A 12,975-nucleotide genomic window follows, 5' to 3' on the forward strand; every position below is an offset into this window, starting at 1 on the left:
AGTAATAGTAGTATTGTTGATCTTCTGTCTATCCTTCCAGTCAGGGGCATGTTTCTTCTGTTTCTATCTGCAGTTAAGCACAATGCTATCACGTTAGCTCCGTAGCTAAAGTGTTTCGCCGATGTAGTGTCGTGGAGATAAAAGTCACTGTGAATGTCCATTTCACGTTCTCGACTCTCATTTTCAAGAGGATATAGTATCCGAGGTGGTTTAAAAAACTAATCCGTGATCCACAATAGAAAAAGGAGAAAGTGTGGAATCCCATGAGCCCTTGTACCTGGCGAAAAAAGATACATCCTGGCGTCCTGCATTGCACTCTAATCCTTCACTCTCACTTTCCTCATCCACAAATCTTTCATCCTCGCTCAAATTAATGGGGTAATCGTCGCTTTCTCGGTCCGAAACGCTCTCGCTGCTGGTGGGAATGATTGTAAACAATGTGCAGATGTGAGGCGCTCCACAACCTGTGACGTCCTGCTACTTCCGGTACAGGCAAGGTTTTTTTATCAGCGACCAAAAGTTGCGAACTTTATTGTCGATGTTCTCTACTAAATCCTTTCAGCAAAAATATGGCAATATCGCGAAATGATCAAGTATGACACAAATGGACCTGCTATCCTCGCTTTTGAATAGGAAAATTTCATTTCAGTAGGTCTTTAACAGTAAATGAACAAGCAGATTAATAATTCATTTTCTACCACTTGTCCTTAATAATGTTGACAAAATAATAGATTGATAAATGACACAATATGTTACTGCATATGTCAGCAGCTAAATTTATTAGGAGCCTTTGTTTGCTTACTGACTAATAAAAGACAAGTTGTTTTGTGTGTTCACTATTTTATTTAAGGACAAACTTGCAATAAGAAACATATGTTTAATGTACCGTAAGATTTTTTTGTTTGAAATAAAGCCAATAATGACATTTTTTGCGGTCCTCTTTATTTTAAAAAGTACCAAAATACATTTTGGTACCGGTACCAAAATATTGGTAACGGGACAACACTACACTGGAGTTAAAGTCCCACTCGGACATTAAACTTTTCTGCACAAAACTGAAAAAGTGGCTTAAGTAAAATCAGAAGTGTGAGCACTAGAACTGGGTGTAGTATGGACAAATGGGGCCAAAAGTACTTGTCTTAATCCTTTTGTACATATGTGTTTTTCCACTTTTTTCTTCTTTTTTTAAAAGCCTAACCAGGGACGAGGGTTGCAAATTAGCCTGTGGCTATAAGTCTTATGTACTTTGACATCGATTGCCTATGGGTAGCAATGTTTGATTGTACTATCCCTATCAAATAAATACATGAATGAATGAATATAACCAATGAAACCCTGCGTACGATAACCGAGACGGTATACAAAAACCGAAGGGGAAAATCTTAGACCAGGGGTGTCGAACTCATTTTAGATCGGGGCCACATGGAGAAAATTGTACTTCGAAGTGGGCCGGACTGATAAAATCATGGCACGATAACATAAAAATAAAGACAACTTCAAATTATTTTCTTTGTTTAAAAATGTATGTTGTTGGGTTTTTTTTACACTGACATGTTGCGGTTAATAGTATTCTATCTTTATTTGTCGTTATTTATACTTTCTGAATAAATTATGTGATAATGTTTATCAGTCAATTCATTGGTGTTAATTTTCAATCTTATCAAGATAAAAAAAATAATATCAAAATCAAAATACAGGATGTTATTTATGTAGTTTGCTCATTTTCCTCGACTGGTGCACTAGCATCATGTGGTTTATTTTTATTTTTTTTACATATGTGGCATAATCTAGTGTTTTTCAACCACTGTGCCACGGCACACTAGTGTACCGTGAGATACAGTGTGCCGTGGGACATTATGTAATTTCACCTATTTGGGTTAAAACTATTTTTAGCAAACCAGTAATTATAGTCTGCAAATAATGTGCCGTTGTTGAGTGTCTGTACTGTCTAGAGCTCGGCAGAGTAACCGTTTAATACTCTTCCATTTCAGTAGGTGGCAGCAGGTAGCTAATTGCTTTGTCATGATCACAATATGCTGGAGGCAGCGTGCAGGTCAAACTGTATCCAATACTTAAACCAAAAATAAACAGAAGGCGATTGCCGCTAAGAAAAAGGCATTGAAGCTTAGGGATGGCTATGCAGAACAAAACTAAAACTGAACTGGCTACAAAGTAAACAATAACAGAATGCTGGACAACAGCAAAGACTTACAGAGATGGCGTCCACAAAGTACGTCCGTACAGGACATGACAATCAATGTCCACACAAAAAAAGATAGCAACAACTTTAAATATTCTTGATTGCTAAAACAAAGCAGGTGCGGGGAATATCGCTCAAAGGAAGACATGAAACTGCAATAGGAAAATCCCAACAAAACAGGAAAAGCCACCAAAATAGGAGCGCAAAACAAGAACTAAAACACCACGCACGGGAAAACACAGAAAAAACACAAAATAAGTCAGGGCGTGATGTGACAGGTTGTGACAATACTTTGAGACAAGAGCTATAGTGACGCATGGTTGGTTATGGTTTGAATTCATATCCAACAATTGCGACAATGACTTTTTATTGTCTACTGAGTTTCATTTTTTAATGATTTCTGCAGGTGGTGTGCCTCCGGCTTTTTTCAATGAAAAAAAATGCACCTTGGCTCAAAAAGGTTGAAAAACACTGGCATAATCTACATAGGGCTGGGCGATATATCGAATATACTCGATATATCGCGGGTTTGTCTCTGTGCGATATAGAAAATGACTATATCGGGATATTCGAGTATACGTTCTCACGCAGTTGCTTTTAGCTGCGGGGCATTAAACTGCGTGCGTTTCTCACTCTTTCCTGTCTCTCCTTCTCACAGAGACTTTAAAACAAGCGCACCTTCTTACATACGTCACATACTGTCGCACGTGCAACGTCATACGCTCTCGTGGAGCAGAGAGGTAGCGGCATGGGTAATGTTAGCAGTGATGCTAGCTGAGAGGTGCGAGTGGTAATACGAGAGAGAGAAGGTGCGAATCTGGTAACAAATGGAGGAAGAATAAATCATTCCAAGAAAAACAGCACAGGGTCCATCGTCTGGCGGTGGTTTGGCTTCAAGCGGGAAGATGTTGAACAGACAACCGTAATATGTCAAGTATGCGGCAAAAGCGTTGCAACAAAAAGTAGCATTACTGCTAATTTGTAGCACCATTTGAAAACTCACCCGCTAGAGAATAAGGAGTGCTGGAAGCTCCGCATGTAAACATTTCCGTTCGGTGCCACACCCACAAAATGCCCAAGCAACCATTTCCAGATCAACACCGTATGAAAAAAATAGTCAACAGCAGAAGGAGATAACATCCGCAGGAACCTACCACATAGTGAAGGACATACACTATTTGATTTTCTATTATGCAGCTACTTTTTATTGGACATTTATTGAAATATCTTGTGTGACATCATGCACAAAAGTGCAATTTATTTGTTTTAAATATTGTAGTGGCGTTCTGTACAAAAAGTGCACTTTAATTTAGTGTTGTTTTGATATGTCATCTTAGTGACATCATGCACAAAAGTGCACTCATAGCTTGTTTTAAAATGTCTCTGACAATCTTGCACTTTCTGTTTTGCAAATGACATGAATGTTTGTGCCACGGCTTAATAACTGTTTAATAAATACAGTTTTGCTAAATTGACTTAGTTGTGATTTCCCTCTCTGCATTAAAGTTTAAAATGAGCATATATTAATGCAGTATGAACAAGAATGTTTGAATGTAGACACATAGAATCATCATACTGCTGTGATTATATGCATCAAGTGTTCATTCAAGGCTAAGGCAAAAAATCAAGATATATATCGTGTATCGTGACATGGCCTAAAAATATTGAGATATTAATAAAAGGCCATATCGCCCAGCGCTACTGGAAACTCTGCATGTCAACATCTCCGTTCGGTGCCACACCCACAAAATGCCAAAGCAACCATTTCCAGATCAACACTGTATGAAAAAAATAGTCAACAACAGAAGGAGATAACGTACGCAGGAACCTACCACATAGCGAAGGACATACACTATTTGATTTCCTATTATGCTGCTCATTTTTATGTGACAGTTATTGAAATATCTTGTGTGACATCATGCACAAAAGTGCACTTTATTTGTTTTAAAATATTGTAGTGGTGTTCTGTACAAAAAGTGCACTTTAATTTAGTGTTGTTTTGATATGTCATCTTAGTGACATCATGCACAAAAGTGCACTCATAGCTTGTTTTAAAATGTCTCTGACAATCTTGCACTTTCTGTTTTGGAAATGACATGAATGTTTGTGCCACTGCTTAATAACTGTTTAATAAATACAGTTTTGCTAAATTGACTTAGTTGTGGTTTCCCTCTCTGCGTGAAAGTTTAAAATGAGCATATATTAATGCAGTATGAACAAGAATGCTTTAATGTAGACCAGGGGTCCCCAAACTTTTTGACTCGGGGGCCGCATTGGGTTAAAAAAATTTGGCCGGGGGCCGGGCTATATATATATATATATATATATATATATATATATATATATATATATATATATATACACATTGTCTTTATATTCCAGCGAGTTAATCCGTTTTGTCATTTAACATCAATTAACATTGATGTTCATCAACATTTAACATTGTCACATTATCGATGGGAAAATTTATTTTTAGACAATATGATTTGCCTGAGTGGCTAGGAGACACCGAGAGTAACAAGCGGTAGAAAATGGATTTTAAAAAAATAATAATAAAATAACATTTAAAAAAAAAAAAAAAAATTTTTTTTTTTTTTAACTTGGGACTTCCCGTGGGCCGGATTTTGGATGCTGGGGGGCCAGATCTGGCCTGCGGGCCGTAGTTTGGGGATCCCTGATGTAGACACATAGAATCATCATCCTGGTGTGATTATATGCATCAAGTGTTAATTCAAGGCTAAGGCAAAATATCGAGATATATATCGTGTATCGTGACCAGTGTTGGGACTAACGCGTTACAAAGTAACATTGCTTTCTTCGGCGGTAACTAGTAATCTAACGCGTTATCTTTTATATTCAGTAACTCAGTTACCGTTACTACATGATGCTTTACTGCGTTATTTTACGTTATTTTTTATGTAGAAACAGAAGATCTGCGGTGCGGTGTCATCCTTCTGAATCTCTTGTGTCACAAGCGGAGGCGCGCTCTGTGTGTGTGTCTGGGTGTGGAGAGGGGAGGGGAGGAAAGGGAGGGGGCTGCGCTATACAACGTAAACCGTTGGCCAACCAAAAAGTAACCACAGAACACTATACGGTATAGTGTTCTGTGGTTACTTTTTGGTTGGCCAAGCGGACATGACGACAGGCTGTCCTCACTCTGGTCCACACGGACCTGGAGGGGGCGTGCCTTAAGTCCGGCTGGAAATCGAGAGAAATTAGGGAGAATGGTTGTCCCAGGGAGAGGCACTGAAATTCAGAAGGGTGGGCAAGTATGAGATATTCTCACTTTTCTTTTGTCGAGCACAAAGAAAAGAACATTTTAGTTCAATGTAAGTTGTGTCTTGGATCAAAGATCCCATCTACTGCACAAAACAACAATTCAAATCTGCCTGGTTAGGCTTTGTGTATGTCACGTGTGCCTACCTTAGATGAAGCCAGGTTTACAGCTATGTTGTTATTATGCTGTTTGTTGCTTATGTATGTTATGTTGCAGCTATCTAAAATAGTTGTGTCAATTTGTTCTGGCCTGAAACAAATTGGCCCTTTGAAACATATCTTTGTCTTTGTGTGTTGTATGTAGACCACATTGCTTTCTGAGTTCAGTGATGCAAATGCATGTCAAGTTGATCAACAGATTGTATTATTCTCCAGTGCAAGAACAGTACTGAAATGAAGGCTAAAAGGGCATTAATGGGAGCTTTTAAAAAAAAACTAAAAGAAAAAAAAAGAAAAAATAGTTACTTTTCACAGTAACGCATTACTTTTTGGTGTATGTAACTGAGTTAGTAACTGAGTTACTTTTGAAATAAAGTAACTAGTAACTGTAACTAGTAACTGGTTTTCAGTAACTAACCCAACACTGATCGTGACACGGCCTAAAAATATCGAGATATTAATAAAAGGCCATATCGCCCAGCCCTAAATGGACACATTTAGAACAGCAGTTTATTTCATTCCAAAATTTCAGCTCATTTATATACTTAGCAAATTCATCCCGCGGGCCAGATAAAACCTGTTCGCGGGCCTGATCCAGCCCTCGGGCCGTACGTTTGACACCCCTGTCTTAGACAAAGACCGAAATATACTATGCTAAAAATGAGACGTAGGACAAGACAATTAGCTGTTCTTTGGTAACTTGTGCCAGGAGTCATTTTTCTTAATCATTTCAGACTTTGAACGTGAAAGTGCGAGCATGCGAAGGTTTGTACTTGGACCTGGAACCAGAACAGGAAGATAAGCATGAACCCTCTTTAACCTGCTTGAGGAACATTCGTCCAACCACCTCATTTAGCAGCATGCTAATTAGCCTCAAGTGGTACAGGAGCGCACCTTTGCATACACTGTATAAAAAAATCCTATTTTTATGGTTAATTTACTCTAAAATTCTACTGTAATTTTTCTATTTGTTTTAAATAGTTTATAAAACTGTAGAATTGAAGACATTATCTGTAAATAAACAATCAGCCTGTTATTTTAAGTAATATGCCAGTAATGACAAACTATGTATATTTCTATTTATTTTACAGAAAAATACCAAATTAATTATACATAGTATTTTCTGTTTTCTTAAATTACTTTCAAATTCATGTAAAATTACAGTAATTATCTTTCATTAAATATGTAGCTTGTTATATAAAAGTCTATGTCCATACTACCAATCTAACACCGGGGTGTCAAACTCAAATACAGAGTGGGCCAAAATTTAAAACTGAACAAAGCCGCGGGCCAAGGTTGAACAAATTAACCTTTAACGTACTCTGTGAGCTATCGTCACGTCCGCTTTTCATCCATTCTAACATCGTTCAGACCCAGTCACAAGATATGTGCGGCTTCTGTACGCACACACGAGCGAATGCAACGCATACTTCATCAACAGCGATACAGGTTACACTGAGGATGCCAGTACAAAAAACTTTAACACTGTTAGAAATATACGCCACACTGTGAATCCACACCAAACAAGAATGACAAACACATTTCGGGAGAACATCCGCACCGTAACACAACATAAACGCAACAGAACAAATACCCAGAATCCTTTGCAGCACTAACTCTTCCGGGACGCTACAAAATACACCCCCGCTACCACCAAACCTCCCCCCACACACACACACCTTGTAGCGTCCCGGAAGAGTTAGTGCTGCAAAGGGTTCTGGTTTGGTGTGGGTTCACAGTGTGGCGTATATTTCTAACAGTGTTAAAGGCCTACTGAAACCCACTACTACCGACCACGCAGTCTGATAGTTTATATATCAATGAAGAAATCTTAACATTGAAACACATGCCAATACGGCCGGGTTAACTTATAAAGTGCAATTTTAAAATTCCCGCCACACTTCCGGTTGAAATACTCCTTTGGATATGATTTATGCGCGTGACATCACAAAATCCGCGGAAGTGGTTGGACCCCATCAACCCGATACAAAAACCTCTTGTTTTCTTCGACAAAATTCCACAGTATTCTGGACATCTGTGTTGGTGAATCTTTTGCAATTTGTTTAATGAACAATGGAGGCTGCAAAGAAGAACGTTGTAGGTGGAATCGATCGGTGTATTAGCGGCTAAGTACAATACTTACAGCAACACAACAAGGACTACTTACTACGCCTAGCCGATGCTTGCCGCCAAACCCACGGATGAAGTCCTTCGTCGCGCCGTCGATCGCTGGAACGCAGGTGAGCACGGCTGTTGATGGGAAGATGAGGGCTGGCTGGCGTAGGTGGAGCGCTAATGTTTTTATCATAGTTCTGTGAGGTCCGGTTGCTAGGTTGCTAAATTAGCCTTAGCGTCGTTAGCAACAGCATTATTAAGCCTTACCAGGCTGAGAATTTTTAACCGTGTAGTTACATGTACATGGTTTAATAGTATTGTTGATCTTCTGTCTATCCTTCCAGTCAGGGATTTATTTCTTTTGTTCCTATCTTCATTTGAGAACGATGCTATCACGTTAGCTCAGTAGCTAAGTGTGTCACCGATGTATTGTCGTGGAGATAAAAGTCACTTTAAATGTCCATTTCGCATGCTCGACTCTCATTTTCAAGAGGATATAGTATCCGAGGTGGTTTAAAATACAAATCCGTGATCCACAATAGAAAAAGGAGAGTGTGGAATCCAATGAGCCAGCTTGGACCTAAGTTACGGTCAGAGCGAAAAAAGATGCCTCTTTAGTCCTTCACTGTAACGTTCCTCATCTACGAATCTTTCATCCTCGCTCAAATTAATGGGGTAATCGTCGCTTTGTCGCTCCGAATCTCTCGCTCATTGTAAACAACGGAGAATTGTGAGGAATACTAGCTCCTGTGACGTCACGCTACTTCCGGTACAGGCAAGCCTTTTTTTATCAGCGAGCAAAAGTTGCGAACTTTATCGTCGATTTTCTCTACTAAATCCTTTCAGCAAAAATATGGCAATATCGCGAAATTATCAAGTATGACACATAGAATGGATCTGCTATTCCTGTTTAAATTAAAAAAAATTCATTTCAGTAGGCCTTTAAAGTTTTTTATTCGGCTACCCTCAGTGTAACCTGCATCGCTGTTGATGAAGTATGCGTTGCAGTCTAATGTGCGTGCGTGCAGAAGCCGCACATGTTATGTGACTGGGCCAGCACTCGCTGGCTGGCTGGCGTTTGGAAGACTCCCGGGAGGATCGGCGTGCCAGCTTTAGTGTTAATTTGATATCGCCACAAGGGCCAAGTGAAATTACACCAAATTTGGCCCGCTGGCCAGAGTTTGACACCCATGCTGTAGAATAAAGGTATTTTTTCTGCAAAACTGTTTGCATCGTCACTTTATTAAAGGTCTTAACAATTCAGAAAAAATCTGTAAAATAATGGTATTTTTCTGTGGAACTGCCAGCATTGTCACTTCATTAAAGGTGTTTGATCGTAATAATTTGGAAAAACTCTGTAGAATAAAGGTATTTTTCTGCAAAACTGTTTGCATTGTCACTTTATTAAAGGTCTTAACAATTCAGAAAAAATCTGTAAAATAATGGTATTTTTCCGTGGAACTGCCAGCATTGTCACTTCATTAAAGGTGTTTGATTGTAATAATTTGGAAAAACTCTGTAGAATAAAGGTATTTTTCTGCAAAACGGTTTGCATTGTCACTTTATTAAAGGTCTTAACAATTCAGAAAAAATCTGTAAAATAATGGTATTTTTCTGTGGAACTGCCAGCATTGTCACTTCATTAAAGGTGTTTGATCGTAATAATTTGGAAAAACTCTGTAGAATAAAGGTATTTTTCTGCAAAACTGTTTGCATTGTCACTTTATTAAAGGTCTTAACAATTCAGAAAAAATCTGTAAAATAATGGTATTTTTCTGTGGAACTGCCAGCATTGTCACTTCATTAAAGGTGTTTGATTGTAATAATTTGGAAAAACTCTGTAGAATAAAGGTATTTTTCTGCAAAACTGTTTGCATCGTCACTTTATTAAAGGTGGTCGATCTTAATAATTTAGTAAAAATCTGTAAAATTACGATATTTTTCCGCAAAACGTTTCATGAAAATTTCTGTAAATATGTTTTTGATCATTATTTGGTTTACAATGTTTTACTTTAATTTTATGGTTTTCTTTTGGCAGCCGTAGCTGCCAGTAGATGACCGTTTTTTTTTACAGTGCAACTAATACGCATAAAAATACATATTATGGTGCGTACGTCCTAACTAATGGAGCCAATAAACATACAAATACATATTGTGGTAGGTGCGTCCTTACCACTGTGCGCGCTGAGCCAGCGGGGGGTGATGTGCAGGGGCAAGGTGTCGGCCAGGGACCCCCGGGAGCCCAGGTAGAGCACACCTTCCGTGTGGTGCCGTCCACCGCCAGCGTCCTGGTAGTCGGTGCCGTGGGAGGCGGCGGGAGTTCCATCCGCTCCTCCTCCCCCGGCCCGGTCCGGGTCCGCGTTTCTGGAGGTGTAGAAGCCGAAGGGCAGGGCGGGACTGTGTTCGATGCCCATCGCGGCCACGGAGCTCACCGAGCGGCTGCGCAGGCCCATGGTGCCGCCGGACCGGTAGTGGCTGAAATGGGCGGAGGGCGGTACCGGCACTGCACTGTCATCCGCGGACACGCCGGGAAAAGAAGCCCTCGGCCGGCCCGCCGTGCTCTGCTTCCCCCCCCATCCGGTCGACCAGGACGGACAGGAAGTGTCCCTTTTGTCCTCTGTCCGCCTGTCCTTGTGCGTGCGCGTGCGTGCGTGCAGACGCGCTCACTTCTGTGCACGCGCAACAGCTCGCTTCCCCGCCGAGCGGATCATGTGACCGCGACGTCTGGATTCAACAACACGCCGCACCAGGAACCATCGCAGCCCGGGATGAGACGCGCAGAGGTGACGACTGTTGCTCTCAGCGGGCGGGAAACACGCCAGTGACGTCAGACGTCCCGACGACGGTTGCTGTCTGGCCCCCGTTAAAACGTCATTTTGTCCGTGATGGTTCCGTTTTTTTAGTCCGACACTTCGTACCGGAAATCAGGGTCACCTCCCCCCCCCCCCCCCCCTCGCTTTCCACGACTGTCTGCTTGACGGGTGGTCGATACTGCACATTGGGATATCGATCCGATACCGGGTAAATGTATTGATCAGAATCATGAGTACCGATACCAGTAGCATCTGCATTTACTTTGTTTTTGCTGTTTTGTTGATATTATTGTAATTATAAGATAGTGTTTTTATGTTCAATTGTTCTCAATCACTGTTTTATGACTAATAGGTGGCAGAGGGGTTAGTGCAGGGGTGTCCAAACTTTTTCCACTGAGGGCCGCACACGGAAAAATTAAAGCATGTGGGGGCCATTTTGATATTTTTTATTTTCAAACCATAACAAAATACATGCATTTTTTATTCATTTTACCTTTAGGGGTCCCGGACCATAAAGGGTATCAGTCATTAAAATGTTAAAAATAAGTCCGATTTTTTTTTTTTTTAAATCATTTAACACTTACAGTAAATCTCTATATCAACTTAAAGTTGATATAAAGTAATACAAATTTAAAAAATATTTTATGGCTTTTCAGTAAAAAAAAAACGTAGTTTTTTTTATAGTAAAACTGAAATATGCAGTATTTAGTAATTAGAGCCCTAAAAAATCAATAATGCAGGACACCATTGATTTTAATTATTTCATATTTTTGAGTAATCAGTGAAAAGATAAATAAAAAATCCCTAAATATATTTGGGATCCAAAAGGTGCCCCACTCATAAAGTGATACATTTTTATTAGGTTTTTCTTTTACTTTCAACACTTAAGGGACTGCAGATGGAAATGAGCTATTTAGCTATAATCTGGTACAGAACATATCTGCCAGCTTAATGTTTCTGTGCATTGTCCCTTCAAATATAAACTAAACTAAGTTAGGAGATCAACTTCAGATATATCTGTCGATTTTATGCTGGAACTATTATTTTGTTTGTTTCATGCGCTTTTGTCAAAGAAAACTTTGATGTTTTTATATGGCTACTACACAATATATGCAATATTTACCACATAAAACATTTTAAAGTGAAATATTTGAAGTAATTGGAACCCTGAAAATAATTCATTATAACATGGATTTTTTTGTCCTAATTTTTTTTTTTAGAGTAATGGCAAAAAAAGAAAAATGAAGAAACACAAAAGAAAAAAAAAACAGCCTGCATGGCAGCTTTTGTGTCAACATTGCAACCTTTTCTCGTTAGATTTCACCTCATTCCACTTTTTTTGATGCTCTTTTTTATTTTTACAATAGTATTTCCAGAATGTGTGGCGGGCCGGTAAACAATTAGCTGTGGGCCGCAAATGGCCCCTGGTTCGCACTTTGGACACCCCTGGGTTACTGCATCTGCCTCATATTACGAAGGTCCTGAGTAGTCCTGAGTTCAATCCCGGGCTCGGGATCTTTCTGTGTGGAGTTTGCATGTTCTCCCCGTGACTGCGTGGGTTCCCTCCGGGTACTCCGGCTTCCTCCCACCTCCAAAGACATGCACCTGGGGATAGGTTGATTGGCAACACTAAATTGGCCCTAGTGTGTGAATGTGAGTGTGAATGTTGTCTGCCTATCTGTGTTGGCCCTGTGATGAGGTGGCGACTTGTCCAGGGTGTACCCCGCCTTCCGCCTGATTGTAGCTGAGATAGGCTCCAGCGACCCCCTCGACCCCAAAAAGGACAAGCGGTAGAAAATGGATGGATGGATCTCTCTTGTTTTAGGTAACAGTATTGGCAACCTTGTGCCTGTATTTACCTTGTACCGGCTCTATACTAACATGTACGAAATCACCATGTATAGGTTTGTGTTAAATGTTTAATTGTACGAAAAATTGAAATACAATTTTTTTCTAAATAAATGCTTGTGTGTTTTATTATAATTATATTCATGGTCAACATATTTTTTTTATAGTATTTGGTGTTGGCCATTGTGTCCTTTACCTTGTACCAGATCAATACCAACATTTGCAATATCATGTTCCAAATGATTTCTGAGCGTGGCGCACGCTGCTGTTCACTGCTCCCCTCACCTCCCAGGGGGTGAACATGTGGATGGGTCAATTGCAGAGGACAAATTTCACCACACCTAGTGTGTGTGTGACAACCTTTGGGACTTTAACTTTTAATTGTACAGTATAAAACATATGTAAATACACACACACATTTATATATATATATATATATATATATATATATATATATATATATATATATATATATATATATATATATATATATATATATATATATATATATATATATATATATATTAAAAGTTTACGTACACTTGTAAAGAACACAGTGTCATG

The 12,975-nt window shown here is 39.5% G+C and overlaps 1 protein-coding gene across 1 annotated transcript in view; it reads right to left on the bottom strand.

Annotated features, from left to right (window-relative positions):
- znrf1 (zinc and ring finger 1) overlaps nucleotides 1–10,679 on the bottom strand; it is a 114,178-nt gene extending 103,499 nt beyond the window's left edge. The window contains exon 1 of the mRNA XM_062022423.1: nucleotides 9,924–10,679. Coding sequence (XP_061878407.1) covers nucleotides 9,924–10,203 — 280 coding nt within the window. The 5' untranslated portion in view covers nucleotides 10,204–10,679. The remainder of the gene's footprint in view (nucleotides 1–9,923) is intronic.
- Between the last annotated feature and the right edge of the window lie 2,296 nt (nucleotides 10,680–12,975).

The sequence above is a fragment of the Entelurus aequoreus genome, linkage group LG16 (assembly GCF_033978785.1).
Source record: "Entelurus aequoreus isolate RoL-2023_Sb linkage group LG16, RoL_Eaeq_v1.1, whole genome shotgun sequence".
Lineage (NCBI taxonomy): Eukaryota > Metazoa > Chordata > Actinopteri > Syngnathiformes > Syngnathidae > Entelurus > Entelurus aequoreus.